Here is a 26,548-nt window from a genome sequence, read left to right as displayed (position 1 = left end):
GGCGGTCGCGGAAATAAGCGCTTTTTCGTGGCGGCGGCGTTAGGACTTGTTCCCTTGTGCCGGTTTAGCCGCCGTGTGGACGCGCAGGGAAAGCGCAGCTTTCTCACTGCACCCCCTTCAGGCTCAGGGGTGTGAGCGCGCACGCGCTCTCTCTGCACCGGTTGTATTTCTGCCCCAAAGGAACGAGCTATGCGAAGGGGAGACGCTCGTAAAGAGATTTTTTAAAGGCTGGGGGCGGGGTAGGAGAGAAGAGCGCCTTAGCTCCCTTTTGTTTTTTTCGTCCCTCACGCACGCCTACGTCTGTTGTACGCACCTGGGATAATACACTCTTATCACTGAAAAGGGCGTTGCAGGAGCATCAGGCAAAGGCTAAAACTGCACAGAAAGAAGCCACAACAATTAAGTTGTGTAATGCGATGATAACTCTGTGCTGTTATTAAAATTGTCCCTTTCGGCATAACAAGGAGACAGTTTTGAGTTTCGCAAAAGAAAGACGGAGGCGTAGCCAGGACTTTTGGGGGAGGCAGTGATTGGTCAGTAAAGTATTTCTATTGTTTTAATTGGTGCTGTGGATTAAACCACAGAGCGTAGGACTTGCCGATCAGAAGGTTGGCGATTTGAATCCCCTTGACGGGGTGAGCTGTTGCTCGGTCCCTGCTCCTGCTAACCTAGGAGTTTGAAAGCACACCAGTGCAAGTAGATAAATAGGTACCGCTCCAGCGGGAAGGTAAGCGGCATTTCCGTGTGCTGCTCCAATTTGCCAGAAGCAGCTTAGTCATGCTGGCCACATGACCCGGAAGCTGTACGCCGGCTCCCTTGGCTAATAAAGTGAGATGAGCGCCACAACCCCAGAGTCGGTCACAACTGGACCTAATGATTAGGGGTCCCTTTACCTTTACCTTACTTGATCTAGGGGAGCAGCTGCCCCCCCCACCTATGCCCATGGAAAGTAATCCTGCATGCCACCCCAGTTTCTGGGAACGAGGCACAGCTGAGACTGGTGTCTGATAAATGGTTAATGTTCTCACTATAAGGTTAGTTGCTGGAAGTGTAAAAAATAAATACACAACTTGTGAGATTCTAGGCAAGCACCCTTTTCTAAACAGGGAGAGCAGTTCCTCCTACCATCAGGAAAAATGCACACACCAGAGAATGCCTTCTTTTTTAAAACAAAATCTTTATTATAACCCACTACTTGCATATATTTTTATATTTTTATTAAGGGATATTTCCATACTGCACATTGAACTGCAAAATTATAAAACATTAATCAGAAGTGCAAAACGACAAACCATTTTCCCTAGAGTAGTTCCATTACAATGAATGGGAGTGCTCCTGTGGGTGTGATACAGTGATTGCAACAAAGCGTTCATCCACACTTCATTTTATTGTTAGCCTACAACATTATGCCATGTTTCTAGGCACAGCTCTCAACTTTCCAGGTCTGTGTGTGTGTGTGTATGGTGTGTTTCTTTTACTTTACCCAGCAAGGCCTGCGTTTTACTGCTGAATCGGAGCAAATGTCAATTGGGTTTCCATGGAAAGCCTGGACCTGGACCGAGAAAGCACGGAGCAAAGGTATGGATGGATGAGCCCAAAGAATAGGAAAGTTGCAATTAATTTGGTTAAACTTAATAGCAGTTCTATTCTGATATATATTATATGATTAAAACCTTATATGAGATCTTTGACTTGGCTCAGAAACAAGAAAGAGAAAAATTTCCAGCATGGTTTTCAAAGAGATGTCAAGGAGATAAGAGGTTCGCAAGAACTTAAATGTAAAAAACCATAGAATCTTCCACTTTACATCTGGGGTTCACGTTTTATAATATTTCTCCCTACTTAGCGACAGGTGCTTGCAGCCTCCTTATGACCTTTTTAAGGGCCAGTAATTGTTCTTTGAGGAAATTGATCCAGTTTGTAGCATAATAGGAGAGTTCCTCAGTTAACTAATCAAACACGACAGGACACATATTCATGTATAATTTCCTGGATGTGCCCCCACCCTTTGAAACAAACACTTGGGATAATTGGAATGGAAAAATAATCAGAGGAAGAAGGGTTAAATAGCCCCTGTATAACTATGCCTGCCATTTTTCACTTAAACTTGCAGTCTCCCTAGATTGCTTTGGTCCAGAAGATAATACATGCAATGTGTAGTTTTGAGTGCAGTCCTATGTATACCTATATGGAATAATGTCCCAATGAAAGAACTGGAGCTAATTTTTGAGTAAACATGCATTGGATTGGACTGTAAAGCTACTGCTGGCTGCCACCATAATTTTTACAGATATGGCAGTGACTGAAATTACTTGGCCTTAATTAAATTGAGCAGAATAGCATTTATACTAGTTACTATTTCAGAGATATCTACCATAGTTTCCTGTTGTGAACCTTCAATTAAAACTGATTATCTGTGGTTATTCCACAACGTGCACCTTCCAATGGCTGGATAGAATACCAGCTGCTATTATAACTCAGGCAGTCTATGGTTAGGTTCTCCAGCACCAGGTCTAATTTTGCTCCTAGTCAACTTCCTAAGTCAGCTCCTAGTCAGCTTCAATCATCCAAGAATGAAGGCTACGGAGCTTTATATTTTTTTTAAGTCAGCAAGAAGCAATGTGAAGAGTGAAATTATTCGGAGAAAGATCCTAGTGCTGAGTGTATAACACTAGTCTGGATCATAGGTGGGAGTGGTGGGCAACGTTGGCAGAGGAGGGAAGATTTAGGTGTTGTATGGTGTAGGTCTAGCCACTCTTGGCAGCTTTAAAATAGTTCTGTAAGCTAGATGGCTGCGTTGTGGGAAGCTGCATAACTACCAATCCTGTGCATCACACAGCAGAAATAGGTATTTTACACTGCTGTCATACAAACTAGCTTAAAACCACCTATCATCATTTAGGAATAATAGCCCAGAGTGCATAACAAACTCAGAGCCATTGGGACTTCCATTTTAGATAATAGATTTTGCAAGCAGGGAGAAAAACCTGTTATTTGGGTACCAGAATCTCTTGTTCAAACTCTAAAGCATCTCTGCTTACACAGATCATGGCATGTGTATTTTACTATGCATTTCTAGTGTGCTCATATGAAAAATATATCAGTTATCATTCATATATACAAACCCCAGTAAAAAAAGTTGAATACAATATATACAGTAGGAAATATAACCCTGGAGTATGTGTCAATGGCATGATTGTTCTGCAAAATAATCCTGCCCACATTCCCTTTCAAGGATCTCTTCCTCTTGATGCGAGCTGCATCTAGAGTGGGGGTGCTGGGTGCTTGCCCTCGTGTTGAACTTTCTTCAGAAGGGACTGAAAAGGTGGTCAGGTCAATGTCAGTGGTGTCTGTGTCGTGATAGCAGCCATCAAAGGCCATTGCTTGCACTGCATCAATATTATACAATCCAGCAGCCTAGGAAAAAAAGGGACAATTGCTGGTTAAATAAAATGACTGAAGAACAAGTGCTTCTTCTTTTTAATCCCGCTTACAGGAAATAGTTTTAACAGCATCAAGGATGTTTCCACAAGTGACACCAATGAGGGCTTTGTTGTCTAACAATATGAATGTTGTTCATGTAGGACAGAAAAGTGGAAGAGTATTTTTTAAAAATCAATTGACATTCTAACATTAAGTTTTATATTAAAATTACAGATACAGGAACTATGTGTCTCTTATGACAACAACCTAGGATCCATAGTTACCTTTTTCAATAAACACTACAGAAGATTTGTGAAAACAAAAGTTATTTACCAGTGATATATATCACATTCATATTTGCTGTGAGGCGTGAAGGCCACTCCCCGCAAGGCCCTTTCCACCTGGCCTAGGGGCGAGGCCCACACTCACCAGCCCTACTGAAGAAGCTCCTCATGTGGCCAGAGTGACATCGCCCAGCTGTGAGGCGTGAAGGCCGCTCCCTGCAACGCCCTTGCTACCTAGCCAGACTCACCAGCCCTACTGGAGGAGGCTTCTCATGAGGCCGGAGGAACATTGCCCGGCTAATGTTTTATTGATTTATTTATTTAATATGCTGTAAACCGCTTTGAGATTTTTATTAAAAATATAAAGTAGTATAGAAATTAATAAATAAATTAAATAAATAAACATGATCTATCTTGTCAGCCTAACTTGTAACAGTTAAAAAGAAAAGAACAGGGTGGTATTTAAATGTATTCAGAGTAGACTCCTTGAAATCAGTGAGTTAAACTCACTGAGTCTACTCCAAGTCTGACTTAACTGTATACAGTCCATGATATGTAGAAGTCTTCCCCTACCACAAAATAATCTCAGTTTTTCTTTTTGTCCACACAAATTAGTTGGTTCAGCTAGACTTATCTGCAGCTTTCATGTTGGACTGCTGTGATGGGACAGGATTCAGAGGCAGTTTTACAGTGGTTCAGTGTCTTCTTGGATGGGATGGGACTTGAGGCACAGTTTTTATGGTGATTCTGAATCTTATTGGACTGACAGGTTCAGAAAGTGCTGTTGGAGATTGTTATGTGATCCCTTAGCTATTAGCCTTTGGTGTTGAAAGGCAGATTAGGAAATGGGGTTTCGTCTACCTTGGAGTGCGTTACACTCCTCTTGGATACTTAGATTTGCAGTGTAAATCCTGGCTTTAGCCCTGAACTGGATGCCCTTATTTTTGCCACCAAGTGCACGCATGGTAACAGATGCCTTAGTTACATCTTGTTTGGAATATTGTAACATGCTCTACATGCGGCTGCCTTTGAAGAGTGGAAACTTGAACTGCTTCAGAATGCTGCAACTGGACTTACAACAGTTTCACTGGCCCAATCCATTTTCAAGCATAACTGAAAGTTCTAGCTATGATCTGCACTGTCCAACACAACTTGAGACCAGATTACCTGAAAGACTGTATTCTCCAATACAAGGCTGTCAAGATTTTAAGTTTCTCAGGAGAAGTCCTTCTGTTTATCTGCTTACATCTGAGGGACATTTGGTGGGAAAGAGGTAGTCTTCTTGCTAACTGCTCTTAGCCTCTGGAATTCCTTGCCAAGTGAGACCTCTAATGATCTTCCATCAGCAGTCAATTAGATTTTTATTTAAATAGGTCCATAAGCTGAACTAATATTTTTAACTTGTGGTTTTTATTGACTGTAATTATGTTCTTCCTGCCTTGGTTTTATATATTTTTCTAAGTATTTTAATTTAATTTAATTTTATTTAGAAATATTTATTTATACATTTATAAATATATTTATTATAATATTTTCTTTTACTTTTGTTGTTAGCCGACCTTAGCACCATCTGGCTGAAGGTTAGACTACAGAAATTAACAAAGAACAGAGTTTAACTATAATACTGGAGTTTGAGAAGCAGGCAATCCTTGGTTAAGGCTTGGTGAAATAATGGAATTCTAGAACACAATGCAAGAACAGACTCCATTTTAACAGGCTTCCCAAATGCCTAAGGACTGTGAAACACAAATCACAGCACAGACATCACAAGCAATAGTGTTTTCTGTGACTAGAACACAAGCAAGTGTATACCTTTCCTCTCTTTTTCAGCTGTTTTCTTTCTTCCACTGTTGTGAGATAATTTACAGCTGCATATTCAATGACAGACAGGAAGACAAAGAGAAAGCTGATCCATAAGTATACATCCACGGCTTTGATATAAGACACCTGAGGCATTGAGGCACTTACTCCTGTGATTATGGTTGACATTGTCAGCACAGTAGTTATACCTACCAGGAGAGAGAGAAAAGATGAAGGGACAGCATCAATAAGGTCTTGCATTTTGCAAAAATATGCACAGTAATAACATGTGTACAAATGGTTGGTGCCCCCTAACTTCCTTCCTCTATCAGCACATGACATGTATAAATATCACATGACAAATAATTGATTTGTGGTGGTGGTACCAGATTTCAGCCCACGTACAAGGCTCAGTGGCAACACAAGGTTAGTGAGGACAATGTCTTTCCCAAGCCTTTAAGTGCTCTTTTACAGAAAACATTAAGAGTTGCACCTATCTTTCTCCTTGAAAGATGTTTCCAAGCTCCATTTTTCTCAGAGGAGCAACATGCATAGTCAATGAAGCCTCATATTTCCGGTGTAGAAGGGCCAGGTTTTCAGCCAAGCTGCAAATCCCAGGCAAATATGATGTCAAGACTATTCTGGCTTACATTTTCTTATAAGTCTTCTTGTCACCTTTTAGAACAAAATATCCCTACTCTTTGAAGGAACCTTACTGCTACCTGATAAAATTCAACATGGATTTTCTTTACTACCTATTTAATATAATTACTGTTAGTTTTCCACATTTATTCTTTCCTGTGTATCTCCTAACTGTATTTGTTACGCTTTTGTTTTATAATAATAAAATATAAATTTTAAAGAAGTTATTTTTCTACTTTAAAAGCATAGTTCTTTAATGGACATTTTAACAAACTGTATGTTTGGGGTTGTTGTTTTTTTAACCTATGGCCCTCAAGGGTATCCCTTAAGTAAGAAGCAAGACACCACAAATTCAGTTTCTTGGAATACTGCTCCGTTAGTTTGAATGAGTAATGAGAAATCAACCATTCCCTTTTAAATCTCTAGCAATTAAATATGGCCTGATTCTAGGTGAAGATATGGTGAAACAGTGGTTCTCAGAACAGGGTATTAATACCCATTAAAGAACATGCTTTTCAACATTAGCCACATTGATCCTTGAAGGGGCGGCAGGGGAGAAAGGGGTTAAGTAGCATGGTTCCTATGTAGTGATGAATAATTTACGCTAAGTAGAAAACATATATTATTTGTTAGGTTCATAAAATGTATCCTTTCATATTAGGTCTTTGTTTTAAAAAATTAAAAGGACTGCTGAATTTCATATGTTCTAGGGAGATGTCCACCAAATGATGTACCTGTGGGGGTTAACCCTTCCCCTGCATCATTTTTCTCAATGACAATCCCTCTAAGCTTTTTGACCCACAAGGGAAGATGCTATATGAGCAGCTTCCCTTCCACGGCAGATGGTAGCTCCAGGGTGATTACTTTTGTGGAGAAATAGTACAGGAAGAGATGGTTAACCCCCCACTTCACAGTCTAGGTTCATGTCCCCCTCCCACCAGCTGCTTTTAAAAATAATTAATGTATTGACTAGTTTGTCTCATAACGTAAGGTTTTGTAAGCATCTGAAACCATGTTGCCCAGATTAATTACCTGACTCTCGGTTAACCACCCACAGTTTCAGATACAGTGGTACCTCGGGTTAAGAACTTAATTCGTTCCGGAGGTCCATTCTTAACCTGAAACTGTTCTTAACCTGAGGTACCACTTTAGCTAATGGGGCCTCCCACTGCTGCCACGCCGCTGCCACACGATTTCTGTTCTCATCCTGAAGCAAAGTTCTTAACCCGAGGTACTATTTCTGGGTTAGCGGAGCCTGTAACCTGAAGCATCTGTAACCCGAGATACCACTGTAGTAGAAAGTTGTTCGCTTCCAGACATGTAGTCTTTACCGTACTTTTCCGTGTATTAGACAAGGGTTTTTTAATCCAAAATAGTGTTTAAAAGCTGGGCTCGTCTAATACAAAGGCAGTACATTAGGGGACCAGGTGATTGGTTGCAGCCATGAGCTGCAGCTTGTAAGTGGCGTTTTGGTGTGTGATTTTTGGCTGCGTCAAGGGCTGCCTTGGATTGGCTGCTCCTGCGTTAATTGGGCGGAAGTTTGGTTGCTGCATCAAGGGCTGCCTTGGATTGGCTGCCATCGCAGCAATTGGTGTTCAGTTTCCGGCTTGTGTTTGTGAACGGGCAGACGTTTGTCGGATTCTGTGACGCGAGCGATTCTGAGCTCTTGTCTTTGGGGTTAGGTATTTTCCGCATTTCCCCCCAAAAAACTGTGCAACCCTTCCCAAAAGCAATCCCCCCCAAAAAAGCTTAGCAACTCTGGTAATATAGCCATCTCCCCCCATTTTCCTAAATTATAGTCCCCCTAAATAGGGGTCATCTTATACATGGGGGCATCTTATAGATGGAAAAGTATGGTATACCATAGAATCATAGAGTTGGAAGAGACCACAAGGGCCATCGAGTCCAACCCCCTGCCAAGCAGGAAACACCATCAGAGCACTCCTGACATATGGTTGTCAATCCTCTGCTTAAAGACCTCCAAAGAAGGAGACTCCACCACACTCCTTGGCAGCAAATTCCACTGTCGAACAGCTCTTACTCAAATACCAGATTTGACCAGTTGAGAGGCTTTCTGTTTCAGCTGCCATCAGGGCTGATGCTGCACGTTGCTCTTCCCTTCTGCCACCAAGGCTTCAGATTTAGAGCTCACACAGACTCAGCTCACCAACCATGAGGTTCCTAGTTGCTGGCACTTGACAGTATGTACTGAGATGCATGTGAGCACAAACATTGGTACATTGTACCACCTCACATACATAGAAAATGCCTGCAACTTGTACATAGTACAAAGTACATAGTAAAAAACATTTTCTACCACTTTGTCACTTATGACTAAGCTAATAAGTTGGGTTTATTGCCCAGGTCAGCCATTTCTTTCACGCAAAGGAAAAGTGAAATCTCCCTCCAGGACAGATGATTTCACAAGAAATGCTGAGTTGAGTTAATTAACTCTCCAGACAGTTCCCTGCCTACCTTTCCTCTCACACTGCTGCATCTCACAGCTCTTTGTGATTAATGAACAACTTTGGGTATAGCAAAACTAGGCAAAGCACACTTAAATTCCTTCTACCAGAAATGAAATAAGTATTAGATAATGTAGGAAGAGTAAGATAATGATTATATACTTCTGTGAACTACCTATAAAGCCAACACGAGCCAATTGCTACAACGTATTTTCCACCATACCCTAAATATATTCTTATGAGAGCTTACCTAGTGATACCCTTGCAGGAACAGCTCTTCGGTCGATCCAAAATGAGACCCATGACAGCATCACCATCAGCATAGATGGGAAATAGGATTGTAGTACAAAAAAGAAAATATGTCTCCTCAGGGCAAAGTTTATGAAGAGTCTGTTGTACCAACCTGTTGAAATATGTAAATATATTCCTTAACATCCACATTCTGTTCTCCCTCCACTGAACTGTGACTTATTAATATGCATACATTTACCACCTCCTTTACCTATTTAAATAGTGTTATAGGTGGGTCCTTTCGAAACCTGTGATCCTGTGTATGTGGGGTAGAATCTATAATCAGTTCCTTTGTTAAAGTAATGGCTTTGGAAGATCAAAAACACCTCTAATTGATGGGAATTTAAAAAATGCTATACAAGTACAGGCTAACAACAGAATTGCAGTTAATCCACCAGGAATTTGACTAATCATGTCTTGCATGATTAGTACTACCATTATGAAAATGCTTCAGGGATATTTCATAATAATAAATTCTCAGGTTATATTTGTTCTTGTTTCTTCATTGGCTTCACTTTTTTGCTGTTAAACCAAGCATCTGACTACTGAATCAACAGCACTGCACAGGAGACAGTGCCATCTAGCGAATCATTGCATAATTCTGCAGGAACAGCACACATGCTGTTAAAGGAAGAAAAACATAGCTTCAAAAATAAAAGCCTGCTTTTATAATAAAAATCACATTGCATTATATTGTAGTAGAAATTCTACTCTAATAATCCTACTTGGCAGAGCAATCTGAATCTGTATCTGCAGCCCCACTGCTCATCTAGCTGGGGTGGAAAGCAGAGGCAGGCAAAAGGTGGCTCCAGGTGCCACCAACCTGCAGCTAGCATAGCAATTATACCTGAATTAAGCTCTGTGCTGTCAAATGATTGCAGTGGAGCTGGCTCAGGATCCAACAGACCATAGGTTGGCTCAGTCCCTCCCTGTCCAACTTTCTATGGGCTACCAGCTACAGGAAGCCTGTTGCAATACTTCCACTGACTGTGTTTTTGGTGAGTGGAACAGGGAGCTCCACGCCAGCAGAGTGATGCTTGATTCTGGACTGTTCTGGGCTGGGCAGAGAGAGCTCTCAAGTCCCATCCAAACCTTTGCCCAGTAGCTTGGGAGTTTGGATTGTGCTCTGAATTATAAGTCTCCCACATATTTTCAACTTGGAAAAGTTAAGTGAGATTTTAAAATATGCAATCATATTGGCTAACTTTAATGGCAAATATAGTGCAGTTCTGTACATGTCTGTTCAGAAGTATGCCCCATGGAGTTCAATGGGCCTGACTTCCAATAAGTAGGTATAGGATTGCAGCCTAAATCACTGTCTCTTCTACTTTTAATCATTCAGATCACAAGCATTGTTACTTCATTTTCTATTTTGAACTTTTCGAGGGGGGGGGGGAGTTACACTATCAATATTAAGTCAAAGCTGTTCCTCTATTACTGCAGCCAATAAAGCAAAAGTACTGTACAATTAAATTAGTTGTATCTAAAAGTTTGAGGAAATTGTTCTGTGTATAAAATATTTTATACTGATCTACCACAATTTACTGGCAGATAGTCAAGGATTTTTAAAAATAAGTTGGATCGTGGTTCTTCGCTTTCTTAATCCCTATGAGTTAATTGGCTGTGTGAACAATGAGCTGGGGTATACACTGATCCTGAACTTGTGTAAAGCTCATAGACTACCAGGTTATAAAGCATGACATTCAAACAGGCTTGTGCTCTAGCATATCTTCATATAGAAATTTAACACTAAAAAAGTGTATGTTTTAGAGTCAAGCCGGATGTGACACTATTCTTACAATAAGTAATTGCATGAATTCCTTTTAAAAAATAAATTTCAGGTGCAGGGAGTTGATCTGGATTGCGAACCTGCTGTGAGGGGTAGAGAGCTTTAGCCCTCCACTCCCTTACAGAGGACCTGGTCTGAATAGGGCCCTCTACACAATGATATTTGCATTGAGAATAAAGTTCTAGCCTTGGCCCTTCTTCAACCCAACAGAAATGTTGGCTTTCTTCATCCTAAGTTTCAGAAAGTTGTTGCTTACAGAAGAGCGCATATAAAGAACAGGAATATCCCACCCTGCCTCAATATAAGAAAGTAATATATCCAGAATAATATGTATATTATGATTACACCAGGTTAGCACAGGGAGAATTAAAAGCCTACCTATTCACTGCAGCATAAAAACAAAATTAGAATGGCCTGGATACAAAGAAATATGCAATTGGTTCTGTATGCCCCAAAAATATTTGGCCTACCATTCTACTCACAGGTCCCTGGGAGCAAGCTCCACTGAATATAGTTCTTTCTAAGCAAACATGCATAGGATTGTATTGTTAGACTTGTGTTTTTCAAACATAAGTGCCCTCTCTTCCAACTGCACTGCAAATCCCATTTGAAATGGGGTAATTCCACAATCAGTTTGCAATATGCAATGGGGTTCTGCTATTCATTGACCTGAAGCATGAACATAATAACACTTTCAATTCTAGCCTTTGTATATAAAGTTCTAAAATTTGTGAGGCAATTAATTTCAGACTAACATACTTCTTAATGCTCCGTTCCCCTATGTAATTTATTGTGATACAGAGGCATTAAAATTTCAATTATTTTCAGTTCCTTTTACAGTTCTCTTCTAATTTTCTATACAGACCATGCACAGTGGGGGTAGATGAAACAAAATCGAAATTCAGTATGAATCATGAAATGGCTCTAGGTCTCTTAGATATACCAAAAAAAAAAGCATGTGTCACATAGAAAAATTAACAGGAAAATCAAAATATAGATACATGCACTGTGGGTGTGGAAAAGAATCTTTTGAACTGGTTTCCTTCGTAACAACCATTCCACTGACTGCTATTCTTTGCTAAGATCAAAAGGAATTTAGATAGAACAAGAAAATCTATTACTGTCTGTCAGGCGCTATACCTGTACTGCTATAGAATGCTAGCCCACTAGAAGCACTGAATTCTTCAATGAAGAACTGGGAAAGGGAAATGTGCTCATCTGTGCTAAGAGATTCATTGCCGTGCTTCCAATACAGCATCAAGTCTTCTTCATTGTAGGCATCTGTGGGAAAATTAATAAATAAACTTAACAGACTATCACTTGCCTGTGACTCTTTTCCCTCTTGATTTACACCTTAACTCGCATTATATTACCTAGATAGCATTTGAAAACACCAGACTCTGAACAGGAAGACAGCTTGGCTGCTTGATTCATTCCTTTCATATGAAGCCCATAACAGTGGGCAAGGTAAGCGAGGGGAGGGGATTATAACCAATTTGATTTTCAATCATCTATAGCATGGGTAGGCAAACAAAAGCTCGGGGGCTGGATGCGACCCAATCGCCTTCTAAATCCGGCCCACAGATTGTCCGGGAATCAGCGTGTTTTTACATGAGTAGAAAGTGTGCTTTTATTTAAAATGCATCTCTGGGTTATTTGTGGGGCCTGCCTGATGTTTTTACATGAATAGAATGTCTGCTTTTATTTAAAATGCATCTCTGGGTTATTTGTGGGGCATAGGAATTCGTTCATCCCTCCCCCCCGCCACAAGATCTGAGGGACAGTGGACCAGCTCCCTGCCAAAAGAGTTTGCTGACCCCTGGTCTACAGTAAGCCCACCGCATCCCAAGGCAACCTGTTTCACCACTGAACAGCTCTTACTATTAGGAAGTTTTCCCTAACGTTTACCTGAAATCTGCATCCCTGCAATTTCCACCCATTGGTTCTTGTTCCTCTCTCTGCAGCAACAGAGAACATGTCTGCTCCATCTTCTGTATGGCAGATAAACTTGCCTGTTGCTATCAAACTCCTGTTAATCTTATTTTCTCCCAGTTATGCCTGTTGGGCTCTTTCAACTGCTCCTCATAAGACATGGTTTCCTGACCCTTTACTATCTTTGTCACCCTCCCTTGAACGTTTCACTGTCACAGGATGGTTCTTTTTAACTTAAGAAACTTGGTGGAGTAATAGGGTAAGGCTTATGCTTTAACATGGCCTGGTGTGCCACCTCTGATGACCAGGAAAAAGATGTCATGGGAGAGAGGGATGCTACGGCATGACAGATTCTGACTTTGTCCTCTAGAAACCTTTGTGTTTCATTAAAATCGCCATTCATCACCTTCCTCTTCTATGCTACCACAGTCCTCAGACAGACCACAGCCATTTACTACATAGCAAATAAGGTATACAAAATTATACCTAAGCAAAACCAAACATATGAAATGACAGAGGTTTCCAATATAGTTCTCTCTTTGCTTATGGAGGGGGAGTGTTCTGTCTCCTTTTATAAATATTCATTGCTTTTTACTAATGTAGTTCCCAAGAAGAGTATTTGAAGACCCCCCCAAGTCCTTGAGACGCCATATGCCTTTAAAATACAGTATAGGTAAAGTACTTCTAATAATTCCTATTTAAAAACACACACATGTAGAACATACAGTACCATAGCTGAGCCAGACTTACAGCTTTCCAGTTCTAGAGAGCAGTTTTGAGTGTCAAGTGGGAACCTACTGAAGTCCATGAAGCACATGGCAGAAACTGTTATTCTGTCAGAAAAGCAATAAAGCAAAACAAAGGGATAGGCTTTAGTGTTCATATCAACAATTTCATTATGTATAAGAGCCTTAAGGTCAATGAATGATGGATTCCAGTTGGGGGTCTTAAGTTTTCATTTTTGGCTCAATATTTTGGCCTTATCATTTTAGTATCTAGAGAAGTAAAAATTATGAAAATTCATGGAGGAGCACAATTTCCCCATCTGTTGCAAGCCTTTTGGCAGCAATGGCCGATTCCCCTTCAACAAAAGGAGCTGGTGGGGTGGATCTGGCTCCAGAGATGCATGCTAGAGAAGCTTGTGTCCTCAGAACTCAAGTCCCCTGCCTCCCTTCATTATAGTTTCCCTCCCACAGTGGCAGAGGGTTAACATCTGTGCCCTGGAACATCTGTGCTGCCAGGAACATTCTCTGGAAATATGAAGGGACCATACTTGTACAACTCTCACCACTTGGGGTTGAAGTGAGCAGTAGTTATCACTCCTCATTATACTTCTGTAGAGTTGGGGATCTATAGGTAGAAACACTCTCCTACCTTAATCTCTGTTCCTCTCCCCAGTTTCTCACTGTCTTTGGAAACAGAAACAGAAATAGTTCTGCGTACAATAAGCCCACAACTTATGCAGGGGTTACATTCCGGGGATTGTGTCTAAAGCCAAAATTGCATGGCAGTCAAAACCTATTGGGTTCAGTGGTGGGTGGGATTGCCAAAGTCATTTTTTCTCAGAACCCTTTCCACATGTAAAGCAGAACCCAGGGGAAATTATTTTTTTAAATTCCCTGCTGTTGAAATGACATCAAAGTGAGCACCAGGCAAGCTTTCCTGATGAGGGTATTCCATAGACAGGGGGGGACACCACTAAAAAGGCTCTTCCTGATTGCCACCACTTTACCTCAGAGGGCAGAGGCAGCTGAAGAACCTCTGTGACTGGATGGACTAAAGTGGGAGAAGACAGGAATAGCAGAAATGGTGCAACAAAACCTGAGCCACCCAGGTTTTTGAACCTGTGGCCATGAAGCTGAAACTCAGCACACAGCTGATGAGCAATCTATGCCATGGGCTCTAAGTACCATGCAAATAAACCTTCAATGCCTATAATTTCTGCAAGGATCACAATGAGCTACCGCAGAGGTAGTCAACACCATGTGCTCCAGATGCTGCTGGACTGCAGCTCCCATCAGTCCCAGCCAGTATGGCAAATAGGGAAGATGGCAGTTATAGTCTAGCAACATCTGGGGGGCAACACACTTTCTATCCCTGAGCTAGTGTATCTTCTCACCTTTATGTTTGTTTCCTGCAACTGGAAGATAAGGAGAGCATTGTGCTTACCGTAAGCTAAAGAGCACATTTCCATCTGGGTAGACACGTAACATAACGTTCTCCATAGTTGTGTCATGGATGAAAGATCTTTTGGAATGGACAAAAAATATATCAGGTACCCAGATCTTTTTTATTAGTCTTCCATCAAAAGTCATGCTTCTGTTTCTGGTACTAGGAAATGACAGCCTCTCATCTTTCCAGTAATGTCTGAGGTATAAAGTCATTGTGAAGTCCTTTATAAAAAGAAAATAAAGAGGAATATATAAACAATAAACCACATTGTATGTAGTCTGCCATAACACTGCTTTCATGGGCTATTTCCCAAGATTCTAAAGGCAGGAACAGGGAAAGGAGGATGGGAAAGCAAGGGAACTCATGTCTATAGTTAATGTCATGTGGGAGGAAGGTCTCTGTGTGTGGGACAGTTTTAGTTCTCTGATGGTGAGAGGGGTAGGAAGAGAAGGGAGGAACTGGGGCAGAGGCATGTGGAACTGAGTGGGAGGTAGCATTTGGAGGAGTGATGGGGAATATGGGAGGTAGGGAGGAAGGTAGATGTGTATGCATGTGTGCAACAGTTTTAGGGCTCTGGTGACAGTGGGCAAGAAAACTTGAGAGAAGGAGAATTGGTAAGGGGATAGACTGTGTGCAAAGGAGGGTTGCACAAATGAGGGGTTAAGGCAGAAAAGGGGGTGCAAAGTGGGGCTGCAGAACAGAAGAGAGAAAGAGCTTCAAAAATAAGGTTGGGAAGGTGAGGAGTTTTAGTAGTTGCATGGGATGGGAAAAGGAAACTCCAGTGGGGTATCGCTTGGGGCTGGATTGGCAAGCAAAGTGAGCAAGGGTACATCAATATTTGAAGAGCAGAGTTTGCTTTCTAAAATCTGTGTCTTTTGACATCTGATTTCTAGTCATTTTTGTCAAACTTCTGGATACTAGTACTGCTGTAGAGAAATAATGAAAAGCTTACCATGTCAACTTCTGAAATGCTGTCAATACTCTCCACTTGCACATCAATGCCCACTGGTATTGGTGACCCTTGAACATAACAAAGAGAATAAATGTGATGATCAGAGAGATTAACAGAACCTTCAAAAAGAAATAAAAGAGAAGTACCAACCATGAAATGGATGTATGTGGATTTAAAAAAAAAACTGCTTTAAATAATTAAAAATAAGTATGCACCTTGTGAAACCCTCTTACAGCAAGATTGTCATTAAAGACCAAACTAGAAGGTATGTGCAAACACATATATTTCTTTTGTTAACGAAAACCTGCTCAGAGAGTGGTGGTTCTAAAAGCCATTCAGAAAAGTTTAACCACTTAGTTTAATAAGGTTTCGGCTTTGCTTCAGATTTCTCCATTGTTTCAGAGTACATATGGTCTTCTACAATCCACAAATCAAAACTGTGAATTTTCTCTCTCAAAACCTGAAAACAGGGGAGGGAGTCATAGATTTTTCTGCTGCAGGATGCAGAAAGAAGCACTTAAGAGTGTTGCTGGATCAGACCAAAGACCTGTCCAGTCCAGCCTTCTGTTCCCATTGTAGCAAACCAGATGTCTATGGGAAACCCCAAAGCAGAACATGAGTGCTATAGCCTGCTTCCACTTAGGCTCCCCAGCAAATTGATATTTAAAGTCATGAGGCTTCTGGTCCTGAAAATAGCATCTATAATGTCTAGCAGCCTTATTTACCATAAATTTGTTCAGTCCTCTTTAACAGCCATTTAAGCTGGCGGCTATCACCACAATTCGTCGCTGTGAATTACAGAAGTTGTGCAATGAGCTGTGACTGTGAAGAAATAGCATCATTTCATGGGTCCTATTTTTCCTCCCATTCAGCTTCACTGCAGGACCTCAGATTCTAATGTTATTATGAGAAGTGAAAAACAAAACAAAAACCCTTCTTTTTCTTCACACCATACATAATTTTATAAATTTCTTCATTTCCCCTCTTACTTGCCTTCTTTTCCTGACTAAAAAGTCCAAATGTTGTTCTTTCCTTCTAGGGGAATTGCTACAACCCTCTGAGCATTTTGGTTGCATTTTTTAATGAAAACGCTAAACATAAAATTGTTTACTGCATCAGTTTCTGTCCTTGCAGGATAGCTTTAAAAATCATCAAATGGCTGTGCGGGGTTCAGGATGCCACAATAGTTGTGTTTATGCAAGTACACCATCATTTCGCTTCTGCAGCTACTGCCAGCTAATGGGATCAAGATACCATGTTCCCCATTTTAGAATGTAAACTCCTCAGGGCAGGAACCTGCCCCCTTGCACTCCTGAAAGTGCCATGTGTGCTGATGGCACTCTATAAATAAACAGGCATTACCTTGAACTTTGGCTTTTCATTTTTTAAAAATTCTAGGAAATCAAGCCTGAATAAATGTGGAAAGACCAGGAAAGGCTTGCAACAGTAATTCATGTGTTGGTTACTTCAAGACTAGATTACTGCAATGCACTCTATGTGAGCTTCCCTCATGCTTGATCCAGAAGCTGCTGTTAGTACAAAATGCTGCAGCACGATTGCTGGCAGGAGTGAGGCCTTGTCAGCATATAACACCTGTGCTCAGAGATCTACGCAGGTTGCCGTTTTGCTACTGGGCCAAGTTCAATCTAGTACTGTACTATTAGCGTATAAAGCCTGTAACAACTTGGAACCAGTTTACCTACAAGATCACTGTACCCCACATGTGTCCACTCGACTGCCTAGATCAGCAGAACTGGCACCACTACATGTACCACATAATACCCATTCCACATTTGTAAGGACTTGATTGTTTGGTGTGGGAGCACCTGCACTTTGAAACTCCCTGCCTATTGAGGAGGCACCTGCACTGTATTCTTTTCAGTGCCTGCTAAAAACATTATTGTTTAGACATGTCTACACAGATGCTTAGAAAGTTGAGGTAATTTTATTCTGTTTTAGTATTTTAACTATTGTATGTTTTAAAGTATGTTTGTGAAGTTTCATTGATTTTACTGTTTTATCTTTTTGTAAACTGCTTTGAGGTTTTGTATATAAAGTTTTGCAGAAAATATATACAGGAAAAAACACATGGGGGAGGAGAATTCAGCACAGTCTTACAATCAATCAATCTTATCTATCTATATCTCTCTCTCTCTCTATCTATCTATCTATCTATCTATCTATCATCTATCTATCATCTTTGATTGATTGATTGATTGATTGATTGATTGATTGTATATGCCATCCTTCATCCAAGGGTCAGTGGACACAGATGCTGGATGTGGGGAATGAAATGTAATATACCCTGGATAAAGACTTGGCTGAACTGGCTAAAAGTTTGAACAGCAGCACTCTACCCTGCAACATGTTACCCGCATTGTTACAACAGCCCTGTAAAGTAGGCCTTATTATCAGTAAAATATCACAAAATAGTATGTAACCTTTTGAGTTCGCCAGAACTCTTCAATTCATGCTAGATGGTAAACCAGCAAATGGGGTGGGAGGAAATGGGGGCAGATGTTAGTTGAAGTCTTGGAGTAACACAGAATTGGAGAGGAGGTAACAGACATTCAAATGTGGCCCTTTTGAGTGCTATGTAGGTATTAGCTTGCACCAACACCTGCAGAGAACAATAAAGGTAACAGTGGCTGAATTCCCCATGGCTGTTACCCAGGTCTATCTCCATCCTTAGCAAAACACGCAGGTTCCATGGTAAGTGTAAAACAGGAATCAAAAGAAACTAGGCAGTTCTTACTTTAGCAAAGTATTTTTCTGGAAGATTTGCTAGTGCTAGAAATTAAATACCAAGTAGTGTTTTATCCCAAGTTGTTTTCAATTTTTGAACCTTGGGGAAGAAGAAATAGAGTTAAAAATACCATTCTCTTTTTAAATGACCTCTTTGGCCCAGGCTCAAGCAGTTTGCTGCATGAGAAAAAACAATTAACAAGTATGAAAAGGCAAATTTACTTACCTCCAAAGCCAGGTCTCATTGCAAAATCATGGTCCTCTATACGGAGAAGCTGCTCAGATTTCATGGGCCGTACTTTGGTGCTGTCAATTTTCCTCATCTTAATTTCTCGTTTGCTGCATTAACAATAGATAATTAAATGTATACCCCACCACATGTTGCCAGAGGTTTCTGAGGGTGATCTATATAGGAGCTGCTGTTTTTAAAAATCAACAATTAAAACTGAGTATCACTAAAAGCAGAACAATTCAATCAGAGTGTACCATACTATAACCACAGAGCAATAGAATGATATAAACAGGTCAGTTTAAAATAACAACCTGCCTTGCCTTCCAAATGGCTGCTAGAACAATGAATTTCAAGAAGGTATGGGCAGAGCCAGTGAGGTGCTAATTTAGCGTTGCCATATCTTGAAGAGCAAAAAAGAGGACCGCGCTGCTGTCAGCCCGAGCCAGGAAAAGAAGTGTGTGAGGCCGCTATCACCATATCTCTTTCCTTGGTTTGGGCTGACTGTGGCCACGGCGTGCAGAGCAGCCCAATCTGCCTGAGCTCAAAACCCACCCACTCTAAACCCGGAATTTTCCTTTAAAATGTAAAAACCCACCCAGATGGGCATATTGGCCCCCAAAAGGAGGATATATCCAGGTTTTCCCAGACATACGACAACCCTAGGTGGGGAAAACCCATGTGATCCACTGCCCACATGCGGCTGTTGTTATTACAATGCTCAAATCCGAGAGGGGAAGGGCGACAACCCTTATCTACTGATTTTAGGGCAAGATTTGGTTACAATTAGGGGGAGTCAGGCAACAGGTCTCTTAAGTTTTATTAATAACTTCACATATGCATAGTTTTTTCAATAATTCACTGTCAAGTGTTTCAGACAGCAGCACAGAGAAGTGGCTCCTGTAGAAGTTGTGTGTGAGAGAGAGAAAGGGGGAGAGGGAGAGCGAGGAAGGTCGAACAGGCAAACTACAGTGTGGTTCTTCCTTCTATGGTGAGAATGTATCTTGCTGAAGAGGGACTGATTTCAGTAATTCAATTCCCTGCACTGCCCCCCCCAAACAAAAAATGTGGACCGAATTCCTATAAATTGGATGCAGTATTCATCAATTTTATCCACTCCAAGGGATCATTCTGAACATTACTTCAACAGCATGGGAGACACTCCAGGGCAGTGTGGCTACTTCATACACTACTCTGGTAATGTCAGAAGCTCCAGACCATATGGGACATGCCCACAAATTTGGCTGCTGCCAGTGCTGCCCCATCCTGCAGGTCACTCAAGCAAAGCTGCCTTGGGGGAAATTGCATCTTCTCTGCTTGCACACAGCCCAAGGCATGATGTTTTGAATGTGGTGTTATATTACAGCTGTATATACAGGTTGATTGTGCATTACTTTTATTTATTTATCTATTATTCTCTGTTTGTTTGCCTTTAAGCATGACTGGCTATTATTGCCCTTTCTCTGTTTTTTTTTTATATAAGCTCCTTTCTGAAAGCACCTTTTGTCCATCAGGACCAGTATTACCTATTCTGTCGGTGGTTGCTCAAGATCTCAGGTACATCAGAAGTACTCCTTTAATGGAATGCCAGAGCCAAGCCAGAGTTTTTTGCTGCCCTGGGCAAAATAAAATATACCCGACCCCCTTTGTTTCTTCCTGTATGCTAAGCAGTATAATGGCAGCACATTAAGGAAAGCAGCCTTGTTTTCTCACATTCATTTTTAACATCTGTGAATTCATCACCAATGGTGATCAGAAACCCCTTATTGAAACCCCATGAAATGCAGCCAATGTCATCTAGAGAATGGACAAAAAGTATTGGCAGTAGCTCTTTCCCCAGGACAAACAGCATTACTGAAACAGGCACCCTGAAATGCTGGCACTCAAGGCAGTTGCCTAGTTCACCTCTATGGTTGGGCCAATCATGGCAACGGACAGGTTTCTGGATCTTTCATACAAAATAATATCAACTGGACATCATTGTGTCTGGAAGAGCCCTTGGAAGAGCCTCTAAATTACTACCTCCACTTTCCTGTCACTTGTGTATTTCCTAGCTTGTCCATATTTTCTGTTAATTTAACTGGAACTCAGTCACAGAGCCATCACTAGAGGATTGTGCCCTTAGTGCATATCAATTTGATCACTTGGATTCTATATCCCAAATCTCCGGTGCTAACTATGTCACATGAGAGCCTTTTAGAGTCACATGCTCAACCCCCCCCAAAAAAAAGGTCATTCCTGGTCACACGTAACTGAATGTTAATATAATGAGTACTTAGAAATTGATTTCTTTATTATGGCTCCAACTTACTCTGCAAATCCTGAGTTAAGCGGAGCATTTGGCTTACGTAATCAAGACTGCTGTGGCTCTTTCAGAGGAAAATTGTAAATGATGTGAGAGCTTGAGTTCCCCACTGGAAGTTCTAGGAAATATTGGGTAACCCATATATACACACAGATGTGTCATAAGCAGCAGACAATGGGCTTCAGGGATGCCACCATGTTGCCCTGCAGCCTTACTTTGAATTAACATTTTGGTTTTAAACTCACAGCTGTGTCTGAAATTAATATGATGGGCAGAGCAATCCTATGGGGCAGGGAGGTGGGGGGACTCCATGGTGAAGAAATTACCACTTCTTAATCCCTACCAAGTTAATGATAGGGGCACCTTCTAACCTATCCTCAGACATTATAAAAAAAACAACCCTCTCATTGGTACCATTGGTTTCTAAGGCTACAGTTTCCCCCCATTTTGATGCATGTGTCAGGAGAACAGGAGGGCGTTGGATCCTGCTGATCTAAGGCCTCCTATCCACCCCAACATGCCCTTTCTATTCTCATACCACAAATTGGAACACAGACAGTGAAAGAGAAATCTTGGCTGCGCTTTCTGCTGCTGCACTAAGGAAACCTCCAGAAACAACAGACTTCATCCGTCTGTGACCTCTGTGAACCAAGAGGGAGGTCTGCAACATCCAGCAGCCCCTCAGTTGCTCACTCAGGGAAGTTAGGATTGCTCCCTAAATAGGATCATGGAAAAATGCTGACTTCACTTATAACTGTATGAGTTAGCAGGAATACAGGAAGATGTCTTGCATCAGAAGAGGCTACTTGTTGAGTTAGCCCAGTATTATATACTTGGACTGATAACAGCACTTAAGGGTCTCAGGAGGAGATTGCTCTTGTCACCGGCTACCTAATAATTTTAACTGGGGGTGGCAGGGATTGAACTTTAGATCTTCTGCATGCAAAGCAGATATTCCTGTAACCCCCGAGTTACAGTCTTCCACATAAAGCTCTATAGCTAGCACTCTTCAAAAGGATGCCCTGGTCTCCCCACCTAGATGCTTTCCCTCCATAAATATCAGATTATCACACCTGTTCTAGGGTGGTCCCTAAATGTCAAAAAGTTTGCCTTATTTCAAAATATTCCAGCTCTGTGAAATAAGCATTACCAACTCCACAATATTCCATTGAACAAACACTAACTCCACTGCATTACCAGAGCTTCCAATGACTTTCATCTTGGCCAGTGGATAACTCTACTCCATAATGCATGCCTTTAGTTCGTTATTTGTAAAAGATGTGGTGTCCCACATTATATCCTGTTTCAAGATGTTTTGTGCCAGATGTTTTCCGTATCTCATTTTAGATGACCAGGTATGCTGATGACAAAATGATGACAAAGGGTAGACACAGTTATAAGATCCTACACCAAATAATTATGGTGGGAAATATATCCCTAAATAAGACTACATAGGGTTTGTCCAGCTGTGCACCCCCTATATACATTTTTTTAATGTATACATTAAATGCAAAGATGCATTTGTCATCAGGTCTAGCTTGGTCCAAAGTTAAACCTGGTACTGGCCTGCCTTTTAACTGTAGTATCTTCTCCACTGGTAAAAAATCCAAGATAACAGATTCATTTCACAAAATACATTAAATAGCAGTAACCTTTGGGTCTAGAACTAAGCTCTTCACCTCAGGGATCAAGACAAACCCCTGAATTTTCATAAATACATCCATTATTATGTAATCTCTACTTGCATTTACCGTACTTAAAGATTTTCTTCCATTTCAGAAAATGGGGGGGGGGGGGACACGTCAAACTACACATGTCTAGTGCCACATGCATAAAGCCTGCCTCTGACTATCAAACAATAAGGTGATTGTCTCCTCCCTCATTTCCCTCTCCCCAGGTGAGCAGTATTTATCTGTTCTCCCATCTGCAGCAGGCTTTGGAAGCGGATGCTTGAGGAAGAGAAAAGGAAGCAAGCTATATATAACAACCTACTTCTGAAAATTGTTGACTCTCCCTAGATTGTGGTTTATGAGCACAATCTGTTGGAAACATCATTTTGTTCTTCCTGCACAAAGCACACAGCTCCCAACCTGAATTATATTTCTTGTGACTAGGATTTGCTTTCATTTTCCTGGATACTGTGTTCTAAAACTGCAATGTACAGCAAAAGTCTAAGTTCAGGAATTCAACTAGAAACTGAATATAATATATTAACTAGCTTAAAGGCTGGGATTTAGAGATGCTGATAAAATAATTGCACGTATTATAACACAGTTAACTATATTCCAAATGAAAGGCTCCTATAACATGATTAAAATCAGATTTGAGACTGATTTTAAAAAATCCTAATTATATACTTCCTTTGTTTTTAGAAACAAATAGCTACTACCACTGACATTTAGGGAAACAAATGTAATACAAAAATTATATATAACACTGGCTTAGAATTAAATATGTCATACAGAAAAGAAATAAGCTTTTATAAACAATCACCTTAGCTTTTTAGCATTTTACATCTCTACTTTCCATTTCTGTATTTTTGCACCCAATAATTATTGTATAGTAAACATATAAATCACTATATGCTATATATAGTACCATGCACAATATACATATATGAAATGTAGAAAAGGAAATTTTACTAGCTTAGTTTATATGAATTCCTCGATGCACACAAGAACAGTCCTTCCGATCAAACCAAGAGCAAGTCATCTTTGGGATGGCGGCAGACATACAGAGTGTACATAAACAGAACAGCAGCCATGATGCCCAGTGACCATTTTGCTCACCTGTTATGTCTTTTCATGAATGACCTTTGAGGATGGTGGTGGTGGTAATGATGATGATGATCACTGTGACTGATTAAAAGAGAAGTAGGCCATATACAGGTGAGAAGCAACAGTTTAATTGCAAGGATCATGTCTTCAAGTCACAGGAGTAAAACCGATTCAATCAGCCCACATTAGTAAGCTTTCATTCTCCAGTTATTAAGAAACAACATACGATGAAGAGGATGCAAATAATATGAGGCACTGCAATATAGGAGAGGCAAAATCATCCCAGTTTTCATTCTTCTTCGAAGTATCCACTTATTCTTGAAATTTTATAAATCCTTAAAATCTGCATCATACCACATCTTATGGTATTGCTATCCAGAGGCTGCAGTTTTCCCTTTAGGACTCTATTAAGCAAAATAATATATTTAACTTATTCCCATTTTCATCCATTCTTTCGTTGTCTCTGGGTGTGTTCTTAGTCCAGTGTTTTAACACCCACTCACTGTACTCTTCAGTGGAGCTCTTGCACAGACAAAAGAGTGATGTCAAACATTTAATCCCTTTAATCCCACACAGCACCACAAGGAAAAAAAGAGCTTTCATTACCCTATGAAAATCTGTGATTAATGAGAAAAGATCAGAAAATTAAGCTTACTTACCGCATATGCAGAAAATCATTTTCAGCCCATCAATAAAAATGCTTAAATTGTGTAAGTAGCATAGATGGCAAAAATTATCTCTGGCTGCATTATAGGGTAACAAGCATTTGTCTCAACTGCGAAACTAGATGATGATGAAGTGTTTGTCAATTCATTGGAATCTTGGAGATATTAAGGTTTCTCCTTTTGAAAGTAAGTAAAGCAGAGCTGTTGGTTAGATCTAAGAATACACACATGCAAACACACACACCAGTGGTGAAATGTGTGTGGAAATGGTAATTATAGTCTACATCTGAGGACAAATTACAGTTTTCCTGATTAAGTGGTAATAAATTTATGAGAATTTTTGGGGAAGAAGCTGCTGCTTTCAGTTATGATGTACTTTAACCAAAGCATTTTTACAAGTTTTTATTTATTCAGTAAATCCCAACGTTTGCAGCCAGTCGCATCCTCTGACTCGTACAAATCAGAACTTAGAAGGAGCCAAAGCTCAGTTATAGAGAACACACTGAACGTACAAGGTCCTCAGTGCAGTTCTTGGCGTCTCTAGCATGGGCTGGCAGCAGGGCTGAGAAATACCCTCTTAATGAGATTTTGGAGAGCCGCTACAGGTCAGAAGAAACAGTACTGGGTCAGAAGGGCCAATGACCTGACTAGACAGTTTCATGTTTTCAGCTACATCTGCTGATGCTGTTCAACTGTACTACTTCCTTGTTCACCAAGAGTATTATTTGGTTTTGAAGACAGAGCTTGAAATTTTATTTAAGAACCCTGCTAGATTAGACCAAAGGCATCTAGTCCAGCACCCTGTTGTAATGGAGTCTATGAGCCATGTGGTTAGATGTTACACTTTCTAAACAGAAATGAACATCAAAAGCTTATAGAACCTTCCAGTCTACAAAACACTGTGCCTTTCTCAATTGCTTCGAGGTATCCAAATTGGTTTGCTTTCTTTAGTGCATCCAGTGCTAGAATGTTAATCCCTCAGCTAGGATGAACACATGTGCTCTGTTTGAAGGGCTGTTTAAAGATATAGAACCATAAGAAGGGAGAGAAGGGACTTTGAAGCTGTCCATCAACTGCTAGCACTTGGACAGCAGACTGAGCAGGCATATGGGTCATCTGATTACAGTCTTCCTCACTTTGGTGGCATGTATTATACTTCTTTTTAAACTACAGTGGTTAATTCTCAGTTTGGATCTATGCACAGAAATTAGCACATCCAACCCTCAGGCTGATTCTGTATAGTGTTCTCTTTTTCTAATCTGGGGAGAAAATGGTACCAGAGCAGGACATAATATCAATAAAAATCTCCATTAAGAAAGCAGGTTAATCTTTCTGCTGTAATGATTCCTAAGAGAATGTTTTTTTTGTGTTGACATATAAATGCAACTTAATGGACAATGATTATAATGAGTCAGCCATTGATCTTTCCCCCACTACCCAAATACAAAAATAAAATAAAATTGAACATCTGGCTTTGTGCTACCATTAAAATGTTTTCTTAACTTTATCCCTTCACTTTTTCCCCATGCAAAGCTCATAATGCTTAGCTTTTAAGGATATAACATATTCTGTGGCAGTCCTACAAATGGAAATTATCGACCAAAACATCCGCACGCCTGCGTGGGTGTGGGGGCTGAAACAAAGGATGAAATTAATTCCACAAATGCTTAGATTAATTTGTTGTTTTCTCTATACCTAGGATGTGTGGCAGGTGAACAATTTTAAAGTAAACATATATGTAAATAACTATTCAAATGAGACAAATGCTGAACTGTAGAGTTGTGTTATAAGCACAATCTTAATGTCTTACCAGCTCAACTCTTGACAGCAAAAGCTGGTCCAGATAAAAACAGTTAGTGAGCATTGGATTCTGCTTTGAAAATTATTTTCAGGAACTAGATTTTTTAGCCTGGATAGTCAGTTTGGCATTGAACATCTGTAACTATTTCCCAAATCTGGTTGGAAGCAGGAATTTGTGTTCTGGATTCCATTTCACACAATATGAGGGTTCCCCAGAATCTCATGATAGATAACTGGAGAGTAATGGGCAGAATCCAATTTCCGTAGAACTGATGAT

The 26,548-nt window shown here is 40.5% G+C and overlaps 1 protein-coding gene across 10 annotated transcripts; it reads right to left on the bottom strand.

The window, feature by feature from the left end:
• Window positions 1–1,204: 1,204 nt before the first annotated feature.
• On the bottom strand, window positions 1,205–26,104 carry GABRR3 (gamma-aminobutyric acid type A receptor subunit rho3). 10 transcript variants are annotated; one of them, XM_083736956.1, is made up of 12 exons: window positions 24,466–26,104; window positions 24,161–24,210; window positions 23,819–24,061; window positions 20,251–20,340; window positions 18,722–18,834; window positions 15,751–15,818; window positions 14,796–15,019; window positions 13,377–13,459; window positions 11,835–11,975; window positions 8,865–9,017; window positions 5,520–5,716; window positions 1,205–3,417 (listed from the first exon to the last, which is right to left on the bottom strand). In XM_083736956.1, the coding sequence occupies exons 5-12, from the start codon at window positions 18,816–18,818 to the stop codon at window positions 3,112–3,114; spliced, it is 1,269 nt and encodes a 422-aa protein (XP_083593082.1). In that variant the 5' UTR covers window positions 18,819–18,834; window positions 20,251–20,340; window positions 23,819–24,061; window positions 24,161–24,210; window positions 24,466–26,104; the 3' UTR covers window positions 1,205–3,111. The 10 variants fall into 10 exon arrangements, with proteins under 10 accessions (XP_083593082.1, XP_083593076.1, XP_083593080.1 ...); XM_083736950.1 differs by lacking the exon at window positions 20,251–20,340 and having other exon boundaries at window positions 24,161–24,328; XM_083736954.1 differs by having other exon boundaries at window positions 23,819–24,210.
• Between the last annotated feature and the right edge of the window lie 444 nt (window positions 26,105–26,548).

Source organism: Podarcis gaigeae (genome assembly GCF_964106915.1).
Source record: "Podarcis gaigeae genome assembly, chromosome: 4".
Taxonomy (NCBI): Eukaryota; Metazoa; Chordata; class Lepidosauria; order Squamata; family Lacertidae; genus Podarcis; species Podarcis gaigeae.
Note: the sequence above shows the minus strand (reverse complement) of the source record. Positions and strands in the feature narration are given on the sequence as shown.

Excerpts from the sequence above, each read along its gene's own strand:
- GABRR3 (XM_083736947.1), bottom strand. The coding sequence starts at position 23,949 with ATGATCCTTGCAATTAAACTGTTGCTTCTCACCTGTATATGGCCTACT. Across the intron at positions 13,460-14,795 it reads AATGTGCTCTTTAGCTTACG|AATAACAGTTTCTGCCATGT; the intron begins GTAAGCACAATG and ends CTTTTCTGACAG. Across the intron at positions 11,976-13,376 it reads CTCTCTAGAACTGGAAAGCT|ATGCCTACAATGAAGAAGAC; the intron begins GTAAGTCTGGCT and ends ATTTTCCCACAG.